The sequence below is a fragment of the Canis aureus genome, chromosome 23 (genome assembly GCF_053574225.1).
Source record: "Canis aureus isolate CA01 chromosome 23, VMU_Caureus_v.1.0, whole genome shotgun sequence".
NCBI lineage: Eukaryota > Metazoa > Chordata > Mammalia > Carnivora > Canidae > Canis > Canis aureus.
This window is the reverse complement of record NC_135633.1, coordinates 19,879,438-19,902,819: the sequence shown is the minus strand read 5'-3', so window position 1 is coordinate 19,902,819 and position 23,382 is coordinate 19,879,438. Positions and strand designations below refer to the sequence as shown.

General features: G+C 39.5%; 1 protein-coding gene and 1 long non-coding RNA gene across 3 annotated transcripts in view; one reads left to right on the top strand and one right to left on the bottom strand.

The window, feature by feature from the left end:
• SYT9 (synaptotagmin 9) overlaps positions 1–23,382 on the top strand; it is a 191,589-nt gene that overhangs the window by 61,771 nt on the left and 106,436 nt on the right. For both annotated transcript variants that reach the window (XR_013362115.1, XM_077866640.1), the window contains exon 3: positions 3,531–4,077. Coding sequence is in view for 1 of the 2 variants with exons in the window: in XM_077866640.1 (XP_077722766.1) it covers positions 3,531–4,077 (547 nt within the window). In the remaining variant the exon portion in view is untranslated. The remainder of the gene's footprint in view (positions 1–3,530; positions 4,078–23,382) is intronic.
• LOC144294740 (uncharacterized) lies at positions 1,239–21,908 on the bottom strand. The gene is made up of 3 exons (XR_013362116.1): positions 21,815–21,908; positions 2,179–2,331; positions 1,239–1,444 (listed from the first exon to the last, which is right to left on the bottom strand). It is a non-coding gene; the product is annotated as an uncharacterized LOC144294740 (long non-coding RNA).

Here is a 23,382-nt window from a genome sequence, read left to right as displayed (position 1 = left end):
GACCCCTTGCTTTGCACATTCATATTTGGTGAATTGTGGTACTACCCTCTTTCTTAAAATCCAGTGGAGGTAGTTGGCTATTTGGGTGATGGTTCAGGGACTTAAAGTGGGACCCTGGAACTGGTTAATTCAATTTTGAGGAAAGAGAGAAGGGAAAGCTTTTTACATCTGGGATCTTGCTTCTGCTAACCTGAGGCTACATATCAGCAGGAGGCTCATAGTCCTTCAAGCATTAAAGTGTTTTTGAGTTTGTTGTGGGAAATATGCTTTACAGGTTTTGTTAATCATCTTCAAAATTAATCTTTCTCCAGGCTCAACCATCAATCTTCCAAATCAGATTGGGACAGCAACCTCCAATCTTTCAGTTCTCTTCCACAATCTGAAAATGTCCTCCCCCTGCAGAGGATCTTCCCCTCACTGTCCAGCCTCTCTAAGGACAGCATCAGAGTATGACTTATTTACAGAGGACCTTGTCTCTCAGCTTTCCCTTTCCCACCCCAGTCTTTGGAATCCATTCTTTCTCCTTCCTTTCATTATGCACATTTAGTCCTGAGAACACCCAACATACAGGACTCCTCAGACCCTCTCAGGGGACTGTCTGCTTCAGACACAGATCCCTCCTTGTCACACACTCTGTGACAGTAAAATTCCAGACCCTTACCCTGGAGGCTTCTAGTTTACTGTAGTCAAAGGCCACCTCCATTGACCATTTTAGAACCACCTCACCTGGGATGGCAGGAGCCAGATCAAAAGATTCTGCCCCTCCCCCCCCTCGTACCTCGATTTAGACTTGGTTTTCCTTCCCACCTCCATGTGAGCAATCTATGAGAGCTATGGGATGGATATTGATTTTCCATTTCCTCTCCTTTGTCTTCTTCTCATCCCTGGGACAGCCCTTTTTGCTCATGTCTCAGCCCAGAGAGCTGCAGAGGTTATGTGGAGGGGCAGTGAATTACCCTGGTTCCCTGACTGCTTTGAGCTTCTCTGGTCTGCTCACCCACCCCCCAACTCCTGTAATCCCTGACTCTCTCCTGAAAGGAAATTGAAAGTGATTGAAAGAGAGCCCCAGGGAGCGAGCACTGTCATGGCCTGTTACAGTCTGTGCTGTCTGCTTTAGGCCACTGCCTTATAGTTGGATTTAGTGGTTTTCCTAACAGTAAGTGTGGTTCTGATTGGAGACAGAAGTATTGAGAATGAAATTAGTGATGAAGAACATTTGGATAGATGATTGTGTTCATATCTGTGTTTTATTTAAAAAAAAAAAAAGACTCTTTAGCTCTATTACAATTTTGAATGGAGGCATCCTGTGCAGTTGGGATCTTGCTTTGGTCTTTGAAGTAAGATCTCTTTATGATGTCCTCCCCAACCTACTGCCTCGATCTCCTGGCAATCCATTGTGGTTAGGAAAGACAAAGCACATGGGACTTATTTCTGTTCAGATTTCCTGTCTAAGAAAATGTATAAGTAAAACAGAATATGTTCCATTGCTAAGCAGTCAGAGTCATGTATTTTAAATTTAAATTTACATGGCAGGCCTAGCCTACAGATAGGGTTAAGACAAAATGTTGCTATGATGAGTCTAAAACCAGTACTCAAAAAACTCAAGGTAAGTTGTTAGGCACAGACAGTCTGCTCAACAACCACCTTGGGAGAGAAGTGGTAGCCGAGTGGCAGGGTCTGGGTCTGGCATAGACACAGGACTGGTGTTCCATCAGACGTTGGTACAAAGAAGGTATGTGTCATGGGCCTTGAGGAAGCACTTTTAATATTTAAGCAGGATTACTAGACAGTTCCTGGAATGATCTGTTGTAGGTGGGAACTGACACCAGACCCAAGTATGACCCTTATTTCAATCCAGCCTAGAAGGAAAAATCAACATCAAAGGCCAGAACTGGCACTAGCCCCTTATGGCCTGTGCAGAGGGCTGGGCACTTGCTGCTCCCTGCCAGTCTCTTCCGCTCACAGACCCCAGTGGAGTGAGACTGGAGCTCTGTTCCAGCCCTACAGAGGGCCGGTGTCTGGACAAGGGAATAGCTGAGCTTTACCAGCACAGGGAGCCACTTTTAGGTGTTTAACAGCATCCCTTACCCTCTCCCTCCCCCTGAGAAAGCATAAGATGCAGAGAAGACTTCAGATGGTAGACTTCTTTGTAAGAAATTAAAATCTGACAACAGAGACTTTCAGATGACACAGTTTTTGTGCATACGGGAATGTATATGCCTTTGGGGTATCCGCTTGCAGTGGACTGTGTTGGCCCTGACAGGTCCATGTGACAGTTCCATGACTGTGTTTTTGCTGTGCCGTGGAGGTGTTTGGTGACCACAAGTATATCTGAGGATGAAGAGGAATGTTCAGCAGCACAGCATCTACACCACAAGGGAGAGTAGTTTCAAACATGTTTGGGGGTCTTTTAATCCCATTTTACATCTTTATTTCATAAAGTCATCTCAGGAAAGGAAGAGAAGACAGACTCAAATGTTTACTCTGCCTCTCCAGCTATTTATCAATCCCTCAGAGACAGCCTGGCTATTCCTTTCACCTAATGGTGGAGAGAGGCTACTTTGGTTAGAAAATACAATATAATGACTCTGAACTCTGAGCAAAAACAAAGATAACATGAAAAACAACCTTGTACATAATGACTACGTCTCTCAGTTTATGAGAGACCTGTATCTCACACAGATACATCAGGTTCCAAAGAGAATTTCAGGGAAACTACTCACCGAAACCAATAAGCTGATAGGGTGAAGAGTAAATTCTCTCGGCAAATATTTAATTTGCAAATATCAGTATTCGACCTTCTCTGAATCCCTACATACATTTATATGGCTTACCTTTAATTTCTATACTCTTAGAGTTTACTACAGAAATAAAACCCTTCCTCTTGATCACTGATCACCCACATAGTGTGACAGGAGCTCCGTCAGGGAGCTGCCACTTGTACCTGTCACAGACAACACAGTCCACTGCAGGCAGACACATCCTGTCACATGCATTCTCACAAGAGCTAAAACTGTTCTTGGGATGAAATGCTTTGATTTGAACCAGCAAGAATTTACTTACTAATAAAGTTACAAGCCAGTGACGGGAAGTACTATGTGATTTAGAGACAGATGCATTTCTCCTAAGACAACACAAAGTTAACTATTTCAGTTTCAGGATGACATTATGTATAAAGGTGAACAATTTTATTTTGAAAGCAATTTGTACAAATCTTTACATTCTACCAGCCGAATAAGCTTCTTTAATGGCATATTAGGTTAGAAAGTGCATTAAACCTTAAAAGCTCCAAGGTCACATGTTACTTGGTTCATTTCCTGATACCAAGCCTCAATTTTGAGCTTCGAGCCTTGGGGAGCAGCTTACTCACATTGATGAGCATTTTGAATTTAGGCCAAAAAAAAAAAAAAGGCCCACAGATCTAAGCTTTTAAAAGGGCATAACAGGCTACCTATATCCCATGCACAAGTTTCTGAGAAACCTGTGGCTAATGAGATTGTAACTTTGTTCTCTCTTGCTCTTCACTCAAGGCATAATTCAATCCGAAGACAACTCAACCTGTCAAACCCAGACTTCAATATCCAGCAGCTTCAAAAACAGGAACAGTTGACCGGAATTGGTCGAATTAAACCAGAATTATATAAGCAGAGGTCACTGGATACTGATGATGGGACTAGGGGTAACAGCAAAGCCTGTGGGAAACTGAATTTCATTTTAAAATATGACTGTGACTTAGAGCAGCTCATCGTGAAGATTCACAAAGCTGTCAATTTGCCTGCCAAGGACTTTTCTGGAACTTCAGATCCTTATGTCAAGATCTATTTGCTTCCTGATCGGAAAACAAAACACCAGACTAAAGTGCACAGAAAGACCTTGAACCCTGTGTTTGATGAAGTGTTTTTGTTTCCAGTTCCCTACAATGACCTTGCAGCACGGAAGCTTCACTTCTCTGTGTATGACTTTGACAGGTTCTCTCGCCATGACCTAATCGGCCAAGTAGTGGTGGATCACTTCCTAGACTTGGCTGATTTCCCCAGGGAGTGCATCCTTTGGAAGGATATCGAGTATGTCACTAATGTAAGTCCAACATTTCTCCATTTGGGGGGCGACTTCTTGGTCTGCGTGCAAACAGATTATTTACACCTTCTTTTATTTTGGGGGCGAAGTATAAAATTCATGTCAATGTCCGGATGGCTGTTGTTTCAGAACCTTCTTGTACCTTCTCAGAAATGGGTCTTTACCAATATTCATTTTAAAAGTTCCCAGAATTACTCATGAAACAGTATTAAAGAATAACAATCTCTCTTTTCTACTTTCTAATTCTTAGCTATCCCCTAATTGGCAGTAGATATTATCTGCCCTCCTTACCACATTTTCTGTAGAGCTTTCTTAGGTTATTTGCACTAAATGGATCTTTGCGTCCTATTAACTGTAATCTACAGCTATGAGACCATTGCCAGACTCTCTGAGAGCATTAAATCCTTGCCCATGTTCCCAGGTCAGCTCAGTTGCATTTTCCATGATCAGATCTTCCTCTTTAATCCCAGAAGTGAGAATGATTGAGAAGAGTTGGCACCACATTTTAAAATACAGAGTCAAAGTGACAAGGAGTTCAGTCTGAAAAGATGTGCAGATAATGGCAAAACTAATCTATGGAAGGTCAAATCCAATTTAGAGCTCAGGAGAGAGTGCAAAAGTGCTCTGTAGTGACACCACATACCTGTGTTTACATTTTAAATGAGATTGCAGTGGTGATATTATTACTCCATTTACATCCTTTCCACTGTCCTGCAGATGTATTGACACTCCTGAAAGAGGAGAATAGACTCTCTTAGGGTAACTGTGATACTTTAAAGCCACTTCTTTCTTCCAGATTCCCTCAAGCAACTCTGCTCACACATCTTCTAGAATACAAGCCCTACTGAGGCCAGCATAGTTTTCATTCTCTGCCTTGGCATGCAAAGGCACCAAGCACTATAATCCTCCCTCAACTCAAATGATGATCCAGCTTGGAGTTTGGAGTCCATTAAGTGAAAGGCTTTCATTCTGTTCAGGAAGAGAACATGCAAAACCTCTGCCCAGTGACCAAATACCCACACTAGTACTTTCTCACTCTTGGCTGCCTTTGTGAACTGGGGATTCACTCACACTTTTGCTGTTTCAAAAGACACCATCTCTTCATGTGCTGCAAGATACCAGTGCCAGGTTTGTCCTGACTCAGATAAGCAAAGAGTAGCATAGAGTTTGGCTGGCCCTTACCATAATGACGAAGAAAGGGAAGAAAGAACTGGAGAAGGTGCAGGGAACATCAGTTGGTGAAACTAAGATGATTTGGGAGATGGGAAAAGGAATAGATCTCTTCAGACTTGAAAAGGTCTGTAAATCCAAAAATGGATGCTGGGGGAAGCAAGGACTGTATCGCAAATCCCATTTGCCAAAATCAGGAGGTAGCATGAGAAGCTTAAAAGAAACAAAATGGACTGTTTATACTAAGATATGAGTGGCTCAAGAACAAACTCTTTTACTGAAGTATTTACCAGGTTCCCTGGGGAATGAGCTGAGATATTGCTGACCAGTAGGGACACTACTTGACAGAGCTTGGTCACACAGTCTGGTGTGGCATCCATTTATATTTTTTGACAAATGGATTCCACAAAATAGCTGGGATGATTATCAGAAAGCTCAACAGGGATCCTGCTCTGAGTGAACTTCTGAGAGACTTTATGGGCAGAGTAACACTGAGTACACAGTAGCTGATAAAAATCTGGATAAGGCTGATCCCTGGTGGAAACATCTAGAACAGTTTCCCATGGCATGAGAATAGAGAATGGCAGAGACCTCCTGCCCCTGAAATCACTGCCATTTTAGCACTTCACTGAGAGTAAGAGTTTCTGTGTCTATTGTTGGAGAATCCTGGATTTCTACTGAGTGGAGAAGACTGTAATATTATTTATTAAGGAGGAAAACTTACAAGGCTAAAGACTTCAGAATTCTCAGCTCTTTCCTCAGGCGAATAACAAATATTCTGAGCATTGATTTAGACCTTTGGATGGGCAGCAGGGGAGAGGAGGTTTTGAAAATGGAATTACAGTTTATGTCATAATCTGCCATATAATTTTTTTTAAATTGAAGTATAGTTGACACATAGTGTTACATTAGTTTCAGGTGTACTGCCCTATAGTTTTTAGAATCCCATTTTCAAAATTGTTATTTGAGGCTATTTTGATTGTGACTTTGTATAGATACTGAGCATGAAGGTCTGAGGTTTGCCAAGTTTCTATTTTTGTAGTATAACATGTAGGGGCACCTGGATGGTACAGTCGGTTAAGCATCTGACACTTGGTTTAGCTCAGGTTGTGGTCTCAGGGTCGTGAGATCAAGCCCTACTTCAGACTCCACACTCAGTGCAGAGTCTGCTTTAGATTCTCTCTCTCTCCCTCTGCCCCTCCTGCTCATCATGCTCTCTCTCTCAAGTAAATAAATAAATCTTTATAATATAGCATATATATAATGCAGTGTAGATAATGTACACATACAGATTAATGAGGGAATAATTAAATGAACAGGCACGAACCCGCTGTTCATCCGAAGAATAGAACAGGACCAATATTTGTGCTGACCCTTGGGTTGTCTTCCCTCCTCACATTCCCTCTCAATCCACTCCTGCCAAGCGGAAAACACTATCCTGAATTTCATTTATATTGTGACATATTTGTAAGACAATATATTGTCTGGTTTTGTCTGTTTCTGCTTTTCATAGCTCTTCTTTGACTACTTTTTTTCAGCCCACTTTGATTATGACATTTAACAATAGAGTTCAGTAGAGCTGCGGTTCATGTATTTTCATTGCTGTTTAATATTCCATTGCATTATAGATGACAAACTAGCTTTCCTGCATTGATGATATTTGGGTGGTTATTTGTTTTTAATGATTCTGAATAATACTCCAGAGAACCTTTTGGTGCCCGTCTTCTAATTTACAAATGCATTGCTTCCTCTGGGGTGCATCCCTGATAGATGTAAGGTGCACATGCGTTTAGCTTTTCAAGGCCACACAGAGTTCCTTTCCACAGTGACTGTCCAGACTGGCCCTTCCATTGGTGGGATAGAGAGTTCTTGCCTTCTACCTCCTCATCAACTCTTACAGATGCCACACTATTTAATATGTGTGTATGTGTATGCCCGTGACATGGTAAATAATTTATATTTCCTTTGTTGTCAAGTTGAGCATCTTGGATATGTTTATTGGTCATCCACATTTCCTTTCTTGCACAATGCTTGTTCAGCACTTTTACCTCTTCCTTACTGATTTCTGTATGCTCTTTGTATAGGCTGGATGCAAATCCTTTGTTGATGATGTGTATTAATGGACATTATCTCTCAATTTATGACTGTCTTTGTACTCACTTGATACTGTCTTCTGATCAATAGAAGCTCTTATGTTTAATGTAGTAAAACATAACAGTATTTTCCTTCATAAGTTAGTGCTTTTGTGTCTTTTTAAAGAAATCCTTCCTTACCCTGTGTCATAAAGATATTTCTCCTATTTTTTCTATTAGAAGTTTTAAAGTTTTGACTTTCCTAGTTATGATTCTCATCCACCCAGAATGAAACTGTAAGTGTATTACAGGCATCCTGTATTAGCTCAGGCTGCTGTAGCACCATATCGTATGCTGGGTGGCTGAAACAACAGGCATTTATTTCTCACAGTTTCAGAGGCTGAAAAGTCCAAGATCAAGGTGTTGGCAGATTTAGTTCCTTGTAGCTTTTTATCTGCTTTGCAGACAGCTACCTTCTCAATGCATCCTCACATTTTTTTTTTTAAGAGTTTTTTAAGTAATCCCTACCTGGCCCTCCCGGGTAACCTTCTCAATGCATCCTCACATTTTGGGGCTCAAACTCACAACCCCGAGATCAAGAGTTGCACACTCCACTGACTGAGCCAGCCAGGTGCCCTTCTCTTAAAATGCACTAATCCCATCATTGAGTCCCAACCTTCATGACCCCATCTAAACTTAATTGCTTCCCCAAGAATCCGTCTCCAAATACCATTGTGTTGGGGGTTAGGGCTTTAATATATGAATTGGGGAAGGGTGGGGGACACAAACATTCAGTCCCTGGTGCATCCATGTTTTTCCATATGGATAACCAGTTTCCTGGCATATCTTTTCAAAAATCTGCAGTGCATGCTCTGTCCCACATATATTTCCATATATCAAGAATCTACTTCTGAAAATTTTTTTATTTTGTCCTTTTTGACTATATCTACCTATAGCACAATTTGCAAATTACTGTCATTCTGTAATAAAGTTTAATATCTGAAAGGACAGTCATCCAACCTGCTTTTTCTTCAATTCAGTCTTGGCTGATATTTGACCTTTCACATAAATTTTAGAATCAAATTGTCAAGTTAATAATTTTACAGGTATTTGTTTGGACTTGTACGAAGTCTGTAGATTAGGGAAGTTTTGCATGTTTTGTGATACTGAGTCTATTCACAAAAGACAGTATTCTTTCATTCAAGGCTTGTAATTTTCTTCACGAGGATCCTGCATGTCTCTTGTTAGATTTATTGGTAGGTGCTATACTTTTCATCATTTCAGCTGCAGTTGACCCTTGAACAACACAGGTTTGAACTGCTTGGATCTACTTATACATGTATTTGTTTCATAAATCCAGTTCAGTGCTGTAAATGTATTTTCTCTTCCTTATGATTTTCTTAATAATATTTTCTTTTCTCTAGCTTACTTTATTATAAGAATACAGTATATAATACTTAAAATATACAAAATACATGTTAATTGACTATGTTATCCATAATTCCAGTCAACAGTAGGCTATTAATAGTTAAGTTTTGGGGGATCAGCAAGCCTAACCTTCACATTGTTCAAGTATCAACTGTAGCATTTTTTCTAAAATTACATTTCCTCACTTTTGCTGCCCTGCCTTACTAATGCAGTTTAAATTTTGTATATTTATCTTCAATTTGACAATCTTGAAAAATTCTTATTAATTCTTATAATTTGATTGCAGAATCTCCTGAATTTTCTTTGTAGATAATCAGATATGTGAATTGTGATAGTTTTGTTTTTTTTTTTTCTAATCCGTATGCCTTTATTTATTTTTAAATTGAGTTTACAGACTAGGATTTCCAGTATAATGCCAAATAATAATTGTGGTAGTAGTCATCCTTGACTGTTCCTACTTTTAAGTGAAATGTCTTTAATATTTCACGGAGTAGGGGATGCCTGGGTGGCTCACTGGTTGAGAATCTGCCTTTGATGCAGGTCATGATACTGGGGTCCTGGGATCGAGTCCCATATCAGGCTCCCTGCAGGGAGCCTGCTTCTCCCTCTGCCTGTGTCTCTGCCTCTCTCTCTCTCTCTGTGTGTCTCTCGTGAATAAATAAATAAAATATTATTTTAAAAAATATTTTATAAAATATTATTTATTTATTCACGAGAGACACACACACACAGAGGCAAAGACACAGGCAGAGGGAAAAGCAGGCTCCATGCAGGGAGCCTGACATGGGACTCAATCCTGGGTCTCCAGGATCAGGCCCTGGGCTGAAGGTGGCACTAAACCATTGAGCCACCACCTGGGCTGCCCAAATAAATAAAATCTTTAAAAAAATTTCATGGAGCATGATTTTTCTGTAGATATTTTATGGACGTCTTTATCATATTAAGACTACATCCTTCAAAAAAATGTATCCTTCCATTCCTAGTTGACTAAGACTTTTTATTATAAACATTTGTTTTGTCAAATGCTATGATCCTGTGAGGTTTTTCTCTGCTTTACTTTTTTTTTTAAAGATTTTATTTATTTATTTTAGAGAGAGAAAGAGAACATTACTGGGGGGGGGGTGGCGCGGAGGAGTAGCGGAAAAGAGACAAACAGACTCTGCAGTGAGTGTAGAGCCTAACACCGGGCTTGATCCTATGACCCTGAGATCATGATCTGAGCAGAAATCGAGAGTTGGATACTCAACTGACTGAGCCATTCAGGTGCCCCAGGTTTTTCTCTGCTTTAATTTGCTATGATTCTATGAAGTTTTTCTCTGCTTTAATTTTCTTCTTTACTCAATCACATTTATCAGTTTTCTAATTTTGAAACAATCTTATATTCCTAGTATCATTCAAACTGACTTTGATGTATTACCTGTCTCATACATTGCTAATACTTTGTTTACATTTTTTTTATCTGTGCTGATGGGTGATGCACGTAATTTACTTTTTTATATGGTCCTTAGCTGGGTTGGAATCAAGGTAATTCTTGATTTATAAAATTAGTTGGGAGACTATTTTGGATACTTTCTTTTTTATTTTATTTTTTATTTTATTTTTTTATTTTGGATACTTTCATTTGCTCCCCCTTGGTGCTCCTGGAGGCTTTGCAGGGTTTTGTTTATTTTTCTCTGAAGTGAAAAGACCTCTTTTAGTCTCTGGCTTCTGTTTGGGTTTTGGAAGTGAGCAAGGGAGGAGAGCGAGGTTGGCATATTTATTCCCCTAGAATACCCTCCTCAGGGCATATGTAGGCTGGCAAAAACTTTCAACTGAAAGCCTCAGTTCTAAATATGTCATTTTTTTGCGGTTGTTCTTAGAATGTTTTCCTGAGGATTAAAAGTGAGGGCTTAAAACTCTCAGCTACTTTGATTCTGGCATTACAAAGCTATCATTCCATAGTCCTCTGACCTCCATCTACATTTGAGAAGTTGACAGCATAATATTTATTCCTCTGTGTGTGTAATTTTTCTTTTCTTCCTTATTGCTTTCATTATCTTGCTTTCTTCTTTGGGGTTCTGTAATTTTACTATGACATTACTAAGTGGTGATTTCTTTTTATTTATCCTGACAGATTTATTGGGATTCCTGAATATGAGATCGATTCTTTTTATCAATTCTGGAAAATTCTTACCCATTTACCTTGCCTAATATCTCTGATAGTCTCTTTTGTTGTTCTTGTTTCGAGCATACTTTCAATTCCCTTTTTTATTTCTTTCATCATTCTGTACATAGTGTTTTTTATATTCTGTGACTCCTAACTCCAACTTGGCAGCTCTGATTTTTTTTGTTTGGTATTTCCATTGGCTCTAACTCATCATGCCTTATTGCTCCTTGTATTAAGTGATTTGTGATTGTACGCTCATCTAGCTTGGAACTTTGTCAGTGGAAAATTTCAAGCTCTGGTTTTAAATGCATTCCTTCAGAGATGATTTGTGAGCTGACCAACATGGAACCATTCTAACTAAATTTCGAGCTTGAGGGTTTAGGGGCAATAGAGAGTCAGGGTGAATATAGGCTCCAAATGTGTAAGTGCAGGCTTGTATTAATGGTTAGACTCGGGCAGGGGAGCCTTTTACCTTGCTTTACCTAGAGCAAGTCCAAGACCAAATATATTGCCAACATCGACTTACGCAGGGGAGAAGTTCATTTTTGCTTAGCCTTTAAGGATGTGTCCCTTAATCTTTAGGACTTTGGCGTTATGCATGATTCTCCTATAGTCTTCTAAAACCAGGCACTAAGCCACTGGAGATTCACATTTATTTCCATTCAAGCTCCAGATCCAGAGCTTATTTACTTCCATGGATTCATATTTTCTTACTCTTTCTGGCCTTGAAAAAAAAAATTCTGTTACTGTCCTATCAGCTCTGCAATGCATTAAAAAGGATTTTGTGATCCAGTATTTTTAGCTGGAGGAGTTTCTGTGAGCATTTGCCCTATTGCTGGAAATACCATGTGCTATATTATATTGCTCAAAGTTTGTCCAAAAAAAGCAGTTTTTACTTGTATTAACTGAGTAGTAATCTCTGTATTGTATGTTTGCCTTGTGGCAAAGAGCCAGAAAGAACCTTAGAGGTTCTGTAATCTGAAATCCTCCTTTGGCACATAACACTGAAGTGGAAGGTTCAGCCAAGGTCACATAGCTGAATAATGGCCACACAGGAATTAGGACTAGGGTTTTCAACAACCAATTCATGCAGTTCATGAAAAGGTGTCTCAGAATTATCGTATATGCTGGTTTACTTCTCTTTACCTAGCTAACTCCTATGAAGCTCTTAGATCCCAGCTCAAATGCCACTTTCTCAGAGAACTTATATCTGAGACCTGGAGTAGGAGAGTAGGTGTTTTTGGTATTTGCTTTTATGACACTCTGTACTTTTGTCATTACTCATCGTGCCTTCTCATATGTATTTATTCAATTTTTTTCATTCTCCATTAGACTATTCTGGAAGTGCATGGACCATATATGTCATGTTCACTACCATGTGCCCAGCCTCTAGAATGGTGCCTGGAAGTGAAATAAATAATATACACTTATTGAATAAAATGCAGCTCCTTAGGAGGGGCTAATTTGGTGAAGCTCTAGGGACTGATTTGGTTAGGAAGTGTTACACAGTGCTGAAACCTATAAACTAATCTTTTCATTAAAAAATTTTTTTGTTCTTTATTTCCCCAAGGAGATTATGGGCTTTGTAAATTTAGCAATCAAATAAAAACTAATCCTCACACTTTCTTGTGAAAGAATAAAATATGGCAATTATTGAGTGTAAAAACAGTAGTTTGATTAAACCTCTCAACAAAGCCATATGAATCAATCATACTAGGATGCATCTCTGTGGGACATGTGTCAGTCAGTAGAAGAGAAGACCGCATCCGGGAGAAGGTCGGAGTTGGGAGGGCATGAGTTCAGTGGTTTGGGTGAATGTTGGTTGTCATGCCTGAATCTAGACATTTCTGTATACCTTACTCATCACTGGCTGCCTCACAATAGGCATTGCACGTTCAGGAATCTCTCAATGGCACTTAGAAACTGATTCAGAGGGACACCTGGGTGGCTCAGTGATTGAGTGTCTACCTTTGGCTCAGATAATGATCCTGGGGTCCTGGGATATAGTCCTGCATTAGGCTCCCCACAGGGAGCCTGCTTCTCCCTCTGCCTATGTCTCTGCCTCTCTCTGTGTGTCTCTCATGAATAAATAAATAAAATCTTTTAAAAAAAGAAAGAAACTGATTCAGAGACTTTTTTTGAGAATGTACCATCATCTCAGCAAGACTCTAATTTGGGGGAGATGCTGGAGTTTTCACAGGGTAACAGCGGAAGTCATGAGGTTCCCTCCATGCCAGTATGGATCCCAGTTCAGAAAAGGAAAAGGTACAGTTTACAATAGTATAGAATCTCTTTTAATATTAGGAGTTTTAAAACTTTACATTTCCATCAAATTTTGACTTGTGAGTCATTGCAAAGTCCTGTATTTTTCAGTAGGCTGGTTTAGGAATTATCCTGTTCCATCTTCCAAGTTCCTGAGGCCATTTTTAGACCTGATAGAGGTAGATACCTGGAACTACTCAGGAGCAAATATAAGTATCCAGGGAAGCCAGTTGAATGCAAATGGGGCAGGCAGTCTCTGTTACTGAAGAAGTTTATCAGTTTAACCCTGTTTCAGGGATCCCTGGGTGGCTCAGCGGTTTAGCGCCTGCCTTCTGCCCAGGGTGTGATCCTGGAGTCCCAGGATTGAGTCTCATATCAGGCTCCCTGCATGGAACCTGCTTCTCCCTCTGCCTGTGTCTCTGCTTCTCTCTCTCTCTCTGTGTGTCTCTCATGAATAAATAAATAAAGTCTTAAAAAAAAAAAAAAACCTGTTTCATTCTATTGCATCATTAGTCCTGAGTTACCATCATAAGATTGTATGGCTATGTCAGATTCGGTGTCATCTTGGTAGATGTGTAACATCTGGCTGCTAGGGTGGAGGAACAAGAAGGGGGCCTAATTTGTAGCATTTGTTTATTTCTGTGTGGTGTAAATACTCTTAGCAGGGCTGATTTCAAGCTATCAGTGTGACATCACTGAAGGTGGAATTGGCAAATGATGTTCACATTGGCTCTTGCAAGCTGGTGCCAGTTGATAAGAACTGGCTCCAGGACACCACTGCATTTAGTGCTGAAAATACTAAGACTGGTTGGATAACTGATCCTAAGGGAACAGCAATTCGTAAAATCCCATAGAAGTTTCTGGTTTCCAGCTGACGACAGGGAAGCCAAGTTCTTTCCATAATGTGGATGTGGGTGCAGTCAGCCAACCCTGGAGTCTCATGAACTGAATCTTCATGAAAATCCACGGAATCCCACGCTATCATTTCTCCCATTCATGATCCTTCAGACATGCTGTCCCCCTGACATCAAGATTATTCAGAAGTAGCAAGAAGTGGCACAAGTGTAGAGCAGAACATCTGAAGGAAGAAGCTACTAAAGCTGCAGGTCTCTGATGGAGAGACTTGGATAGGCTTTATCCTTTCAGAGAACAAACATTTGCTTTTCTAAGTGAAATATATGACAAATACAGTGTATATGTAATATATATGTAAGATTTGACAATACTAACAAAATCTACATTAGTCAATCCAGAATTTAGTTCAAGAAAGAGAACATCATCCATCTCTTTGAAGCTCTCTCTATGCCTTTTGTCTATCCCCCAAATCTCCCCAGAGATAATTGATAAACTAAATTTAAAAAAAAAAATTTTTTTTTTAAGAGAGAGAGTGAGCAGGCAATAGGGAAGGGCAGAGGGAGAGGAAGAGGGACAACCTTAAGTAGACTCCTTGCTGAGTGCAGAGCCCGATGTGGGGCTCCATCTCACGACCCTGAGATTATGACCTGAGTCAAAATCGAGTCAAATACTTAAATGACTGAGCCACCCAGGCACCCCAATAAACTGAATTTTATATCTATAGTTCTCTTGTTTGTAAAATCACTTTACCACATAAAAATAGGTTGTTCGGTTTTGCCTATTTTTGAAATTTATGTGGATAAATTATATGTATTCTGCAAACTGCTATTTTCAATATTTTGTTTTGAATCATTTATGTTCATGTATATACTGTAATCCTTTTTTGTCTTTTTAAAATTTTGGGCAGGGGTATTTTAGCATTCCATTGTATGGTGTACCATACTTATCTAGTCTTTTGTCAATAGATATTTGAATTAATTTGTTTTTTCTATTTTAGGAAATGCTGCTATATGTATGCTTTCTGTACATGTCTCCTGGTAAAAATGTGCAGGAATTTCTGTGAGGATATACACCTAGGAATGCAGTTGCTAGAGCAAAGAACATTGTATCTCAAAGAGATTTGACCAGTGAACAATCCCAGCAACAGTACATGAACCTGTCTTTCTAACACTTAGTATTACTCCATTCTCTATTAAATTAACCACAGATTCTTTGGAATTTTGTACAGTGACAGTTATTCCATTCATGAATAAGAACAGTTTTGCTTTTTCTTTTCCTTTTGACTTGTCTCCCCACATCACCCTTTTTGCTTGCTTTGTTGTATTTGCCAGGACTGCTGGTACAAAGGCCCATAGAGTAATCTTTGCCTTTTTCCTTATCCTAATGCTTTGAAGGATGCCTGGGTGGCTCAGTCAATTAAATATCTGACTCTCGATTTTGGCTCAGGTCATGGTCTCAGGGTCAAGAAATTGAGCCCTGCTCGGGCTCTGGGCTCAATGTGGAACCTGCTAAAGATTCTCTCTCTCAAAAAAAAAAAAAAAAAAAAAAAAAAAAAGATTCTCTCTCTCTCTCTCTCTCTCTCTCTCTCTCTCTGTCTCCCTCTGTCTCTCACTCCCCCTTTCCCACCCTCTCCCCCTGCTCCTCTCCCCACTCCTATAAATAAAATAAGTAAATCTTTTTTTTAAAGGAATTCTTTGAATTTTCATACTAAGCAGGACATTGGCTATAAATTTTGAAAACCTGAATGGATATTGAGTTTTATCAGATCATTTTTATGTATTTATCTAGATGATCATATGTTTTTGCTTCTTTCATATTTTAATGTGATAAAGTATGTTGTGTTATTTCCTAATTTTGGTAAAAACCACATTTCTGTGGTAAATCCAACTTGTCCATGATGTGTTTTTCATATACACAGATATACATAAATGTATATCTGTAAGTAAATTAATGAGTGAGATCAGCTTCTAATTTTATTTTCTTGTTTTCTGTTCATCTGGTTTCATGATCAAAATGAGTTGATGGAGCATTCTCTTTTCCTATTCTCTTGAGGATTTTGTGAACAATTGAAATAATTTTTTCTTTCTGTATTTAGTAGAACCGACCCATACAACCTTCTATGTCTGGTATAAAGGGTCTGCCAATGTTAATTCTCTCAGTTTTTATTTGTTTGAAAGTAACACTATTTCACATTTACAACTGAGAAAACATGAGTAGACAGGTCTTTTGTGGATAATTTTTTTCTCAGCAAATGAATCTATTATTTCATTGCCTCCAAATGCTTGGTTTTGAGAAATCAGGTACAATCTAATTGTGCACTTTTTTTCTTCTCTGTATTAACGTTTCTCTTTGCGATTTGATAACATAAATGTTGTGGATTTTTAAAAAAATTATTATTTATCTTCCTTAGGATTCACAGGGTGTCCTGAGTCTGGGGATGAGTATCTCATTAATTCTGAAAATTCCCAGCCACAATCTCTTCAAATATTGTTTCTCCCTGACACTTTCTGTTTTTTCCTCCTGGAAATACATATTTTTAGACCTACTCACTATGTATTTTATGTTTGTTCCTTTGTTTACTTTTTTCTGTTGCTGATGCATCCTGGGTAATTTTTAAAGATCTGTCTTTCAGTTCTATATATCTCTCTTTATCCATTTCTAATTAGCTATAGACTGAATCCATTGATCCTCCCAGTTATTAATGCAGTTTTCATTCCTAGAAGCTTTGATTCCCAAAGCTTTGGTCATTTGTATAATCCTCTTTCACATATTCAATATCTGTTAAAAATTTCTTTAAGCCTATCAATCTACTTATATAATACTTTCAATCAGACAATTATAAAATAATACGATTATAGACATCACTTCTGCCTGCATTTGAGACAAAAGGAAAGTGTCAGGAAGAAAGAGTAGTACTTACTACCTCTCAAACTTTCCATCAGGAAAGTAAAGCTTTCTTAGAAGTCACACCAGTGTCTTCTGCTTATTTCTTACTGGCCAAATCTATGTCTAATAACCACATTTAAGAATGATATTAAAAACACAATTTTCAATTTTTCACCCTCTATGCTGGAATGTGACCAGATGAGGGGGTTGGAAATTAATGTCAAGTTATTTGGTCTCTAGGGTCTGCCCCAGTGGCACATGAGGAGATGCTCAAGAACTTCTCATTGAATCTGAGTCTGAATTGCAATATCCCATCTAGACATATAAGTAGGTGGACAAGGAGAAGGACAGAGCAGAAAGCTGAGCAAGCAGGCTGGCTCTGTTGGGATTCCTGTGTAACGTACATGGAGGCAGTACCAACAGCTCAAGAGATAGCAGGGTACTGATATTTTTCTCTATAAAATCTACCTATATTTTCATTATTTTAGGTGGAATTTGGAAAAGAGAACATTTATAGGAGAAATAAAAACACTTATAAAAAAATCTATGGATTTGTATGTGAATATTTACAGCAGCCTTATTCATAATTACCAAAAATTGGAAACAAATGTCCTTCAGTGGATAAGTGGATAAAATGTTACATCTATACTATTAATACTATTGATGCTACTGAATAGTATTCAGTAATGAAGGGAACAATGTGTGCATGATGCACACACAGTAACATGGATGAATATCAGATGCATTATGCTCAGTGAGAGCAGACTGAAAAAGCTCCATGCTGTAGGATCTGTGTATATGATATCATCAAAAAAACCAGACTACAGGGATGGAGAACAAATCAGTGGTTGCCAGAGTTGGGGCCAGGAGATGCAGTGGGTGCAAAAGAGCAATAAGAGGGAATTGGGGGGAACTGATGGAACTGCCTAGTATAAATGGGGTGGTGGGTACAAGCCTCTGTGCATTAGTCAAAAATCTCATTCAACTGTCTAACTGAATTTTACTGTATTTAAATTAAAAACAAAAATTTCAAAATCACCTTTGAAAGGGAAAATAAATAATTAAATGAGAAAAAAAAAAGCTAATGAAAAGTCAGAATAGGTAGAGTTTGAAAATACCGAGAGAGTAGAATAATCAATAGAACAAGTTCCCTGAGAAAATAGGGGACAAAATCCAAAATACAGGTCCAGGGGTTGACTTTAGATACACACAGGGACATCGTTTTCTTTGTTATCAGGGGTTAGTAGGAAAAGGACAGGAGCAGAAGCAGGGAAGTTTGTAGATTTGGAGATGCATAATGGAAGATAAAACATAAAAATGTATGTGCCAAAAAAAATGGCATGAAGTTTTCACATGGAGGATCAACATTAATCAACTGGTGGTAGCTGACTAGAGGGCTGTGGGAAGGTTTAAGAAGCAGTATCATAGCCCAGCAAACGAGAAGGCCAGGATCCAATAGCAATGACTGCCATAAGCCTTGGACAACCAATTCTCTTCTGTGATTCCAGTTTATTCTCTCTAATTGCTCACTCATGTATGTGTTCTCTATACATACTATTCTCTGTCTGCAATGACCTTTTTTTCCCACTCCTCTTCTCTGTTCAACTAAATGTTACTCGTCTTAGAAGTCCCACACTCAACCATCACCTCATTAAGTCAGCCCCCGCGCCCACTGTATCCACCCAGAACAGATCAGGTGTCCAAAGTATCCTATATGCAACTCTTCAGAGCCTTGATCCCATTTGACTGGAGGTATCTGTTGATCCTGACCCACCCCACTAAGCTAGTTGCACCTTGAGGACAAAGTCAGTGACCATGTCTTTCTTTATTAACCCAAGAAATAGATGATAAATGCTTTTGAGTAAAAAAAAAAAATGAATAAGTGAACAAAATGAGCATAGCTCCAATATAGTGTGTGTATCTGGAGTAGGGATTCCCCAGAAGTAGAGGCTGGGAGGGATCCTTGTGCAGGTGATTTCCTGAGGCACTGCTCTCACGGAAGTCTGTAAGGAAGTAAGGGGAGGAGGATAGGCAAGGGTGAAGGTCTGGTGAGAGCCTATCTTGAGCCTGATCCCATAGGCAGCTGTGGAGCATGAAAGGCACCACAGGGGTATCCCATCCTGAGTCAAGCGGAGTGGGCTGCCTTTAAACCCCGAACTGGTTTGTCATCTGCTGCAGGCCATTTCTGGGGGAGAGGGTGTAACTAGTCCGTGATTTTTAAGGTGACTGCCTTCGGCGGAGGGCAACTCTCCCGAGAAGGATGCAGCCATGAGCTGTTTGCAGCCAGTGGTCAGCAGCTGAGGAATGGGTGCAGCAGTCTGGCCAAGGGGATGTGGGCACGACACAGTGGAGTCTACCGCAGTGTGATAGAACAGCAGGGGAGACCCTGACTCGCGTGGCCTCTGAAATGGAGGGTAATGATGAAGGAGGGAAGGGACTCTTTCCCACCCACCCCCATCTCATCTTGCATGCTCTTTTTACAGCCAAGAGTCCGCTTGCTGCCTGGGGGAAGGTACCGAAGGCAGGTGTGCGCATTGTGAGCCCAGCGCTCCTGAGGGAGAGGCTGGCATTGCATGGAGCTGGAGGGGGCTCTCCTTGGCCTCCCCTTTACACAACCCAACAGCTCCTCAGCTGAACACGTGGGGACAGCCTAGCTCAATGAAAATCTCCTGCAACCCTGAAACAGCTAAAGGAAAAGTTAATGGAGTTGTCAGGGCGGCAGTTTCATCCCTGAAGAAAGGTGCGACTAGTCAGGTAGGATGTTCCCCTGGGACAGCTTTTAATGATCTTCTACCTGTGGAAGCATTCGTGTCCAAAATAGCAAGCCAGTTCCTGATGGAAAGCCTGATCCCATGGATTGGCATTTGCTTGCTTAGAAATGAGTTTTGAGCCTTTGGAGAATCAAAGCAGTCTGTGGTATTTACAATACAGCCTTACTGTCCAGTAGCTAAGTATAGTCCAATTCTGACAGATGGCTCTCAAGGGAAATTTTCTTTCAGATTGGATTCTGCTTCCATGCTGAAATGCTCTAATTAAGGGGAGTCTATAAACATAGTGGGGGAGTAAACGAGAGGGGAAGGTAGGCTGTTTCTTAGGAAGCTGTTCTGGAAAATGGCCATGTTTGCAATCTTTATCTTTCCAGCCCCACACACTCAACTACACTGAGAATCTAGGCCACTGTTTGCTAAAATACATGGTAGTGCTGGGTCCGTGGTCACCTTTCTGCAGGAGGCTGTGATTTCATTTCCTGCAAGGTCCTGCCTCTCTTTCCTCTTCTTCCTCCTATTTCCTCCATGCTTTGTTAACTGTCTCCTTAACTAACTTTGTGACTATCTTGGGGTGTAACTTTCAGAGTAAATGTATCGTTACAATGAGCATGACTGACTTTTTAAAAACCTCAGCTGATCTATTAGTTCAGCTGTGCCAAACATTGCTAACTTTTCTAAGTCTAATATTTTGGTTTTAAAGTATTTAATACTTAAGCTATTGCTTCATTACATTTCCTAATTCTTAACAATTTGAGACATAAGTAATTCTAGAAAAAGTCTACTTGGCTGTCAGATACAGGACGGATTTTGCATGTGTGGGTTAGGAAAAATCTAATTTGGAACTCAGGAAGTGAATTCTTAGTCTATCATTTATTCAGCAAATGTTTTTGGGTACCTACTATGTACAAGACAATGTACTAGGTATCAAGTACTGTCTTAGAGCTTATGGTCTTGGGAGATGGAATATGAGGAGAAGGGAGAGTAAAGACAAAAATTACAGAGACAATTGATTACATATGTATGTGGCTGGTTCCACAAAGGAGACAGAGGTAAGTGTTACTTTTAAGACCTAACCCATTAGCGCGTCAAAGAAGAATGGCTAGAAACCATCGAAACTGTGACAAAAGGAAGGTTGGGAGTTCATCTGGAAAAAGGCCAAGTCCAGGGACTGACTTGTACAAAGGCCCTGGGACAGACACAACTCTGGCAAGTTCCAGGAGCAGAAAGTGCAGAGTGGTTAAAAAGAGGGAAACACAATGGAGTTGTGAGACTAGAATTCAGGCAGGAACAAGAACAAGTGTTTCAATCTTTATGAGTAATTTTTGAAGGATTTTGAGCAGTGAAGTGATACAAGTAGGTTTATGTTCTTCAACAACAACAACAACAACAACAACAACAACAACAACAAAAACAAAACACTTTGGCTGCAGCATAGAGAATGGATAAGGGGACCCAGCAAGGAAAGGGTCAGGCTGTTGTAGAAGGCCAGGAGGGAGATGATGATTTCTCCCTCCAGGCTGGTGGTAATAGAGTGGGAGGAAAAGAACAGATTCTAGGTTTTAAAAAAATAGTTTTGTTTGAAGAATAATTGGTATACAATGAACTGCATGTGTTTAAGGTGTACAATTTGACAGTATTTGACATGTATACATTTTGTGGAACCACTTACACAATCAAAATAATGAACATATTTGTTACCCCCAAAACTTGTCTTCTACCCCTTGATAATCCCTTCCTGTGTCACCTCCCTGGTATGCGTCCTCCAGCCCTTCAGACACCTGTCAAGCTAGATTCTGTCACTGTAGGATGGCTAGGATTTTCCCAGAATTTCATATACATAAGAACCATACAGTATGTTCTCTGTTTTGTTAGGCTTCTTTCAATCAAAATCATGATTTTGAGATTTTTTCTGTGTTGTACATATGAGTAGTTCACTCCTTTTATTGCTGAGTACTCTTCCATTACATGGATATACAACTATTTATCCATTGCTTGTTTGGATTATTATTATTGGATTATTTGGATTCTTTTCAGTTTGAGACTATTTCAAATAAGCTGCTGTAGGGGCATATGCTTTCATGTTTCTTGGATAAGTCCCTAAGAGTAGACTGCCTGGATTATATATATATATATGGTAGTTATATAGTTACCTTCTAAGAAACTGCCACACTGTTCACCCGAACAGCTCAATCATTTTACCTCCACACTAGCTGTGTATGAAAGTCCTTGTTGCTCTGCGTTACCACCAGCACTTGGTAAGGTTGGTCGTTAATTTTATACATTCTAACAGGTATAAAACGGAATCTCATTGGGCCTTAATTTGTGTTTCCCTACTGATTTATGATGTTGAACATCTTTTTATATACTTATCTACCATCAGCTTATCATGTATGATGAAATGTCTATTTAAATCTTTTGTCCATTTTTTTTTAATATTTTATTTATTATTTATTTATTTAAGTCACAGACAGAGAGAGAGAGGCAGAGACACAGGCAGAGAGAGAAGCAGGCTCCATGCACCAGGAGCCCGATGTGGGATTCGATCCCGGGTCTCCAGGATCGCGCCCTGGGCCAAAGGCAGGCGCCAAACCGCTGCGCCACCCAGGGATCCCTTTTGTCCATTTTTAATTGAGTTATTTGCTTTCTTATTATTGAATTGTGAGAGGTCTTGTGTATGATGGATGCCACTCTTTTATCAAACATTTGAGGTGCAAACGTTTTCTTTGCAGCTATAGCTTGTGTTTTTATTCTCTTACTATTGTCTTTTGAAAGGGAAAAGTTCTTAATTTTGTTCAAGTCCATTTTATCCATTTAATCTTTTATGGAGTGTGCACTTACTGACATGTCAAAGAAATCTTTGCCTAATTCAAATTTATATAGTCTGATTTTCTCCTGTTTTCTTTGAGCAGTTTTATACCTTTAGCTCTTAAATTTGTGACTCTGATATATTTTGAGTAGTTTTTATATATATTATGAGGTATGGATTGGAGTTCTTTTTTTTCTGTATATGGCATTCAATTGTTTGAACACCACCATTGACAAGACTATAATTCATCTATATAACTGCCTTTTTCGCTTTTGAAGAAAATCAGTTGATCAGATATGTGGATCTGTTTCTGGACTCTATCTTCCATTGTTTATTTGTCTGTCTTCTCCAATATACCACAGTGTCTTGATTTTTGTAGATTTATAAGTCCTGAAATCAGGTAATATAAGTATTCGATTTTGTCCTATTTCAAAGTGGTTTTTATTATTCTAGGTTCTTTGCATTTCCGTATGAATTTTATAGCTAGCTTAAGTCTTATCTCTCACACACACATACATACTAATGTACATGCTGTTGGAATTTTGATTGGAGTTTCATTGATTATAAAAATCAAATTGGAAAGAATGGATATCTTAAAAATACTGAGTTTTCCTAATAATGGAGAGCATATGTCTCTCCATTTAACACATCTTCTCTAATTTCTTTCAGTGGTGTTTTATCCATCTTTCTCCTCCCAGGACTCTAGCTGGGTTGACCTTTCTGGACTCCCAAGTGCCTTTCCCCATGCTCAGAGCCCTCTGGGCTCTGCCAGGGGTTTTCATCTCTCCATGCTGTGTCTTGAAAACTCTTTCCGGGTAGTGAGCCAAGCTCCTTGTAGGACTCATCTCCTTTCTTTCTTATCACCCAAGTATCACTTATCCTCCCTGCCTGGTGTTCAGTGTTTTGGAAATC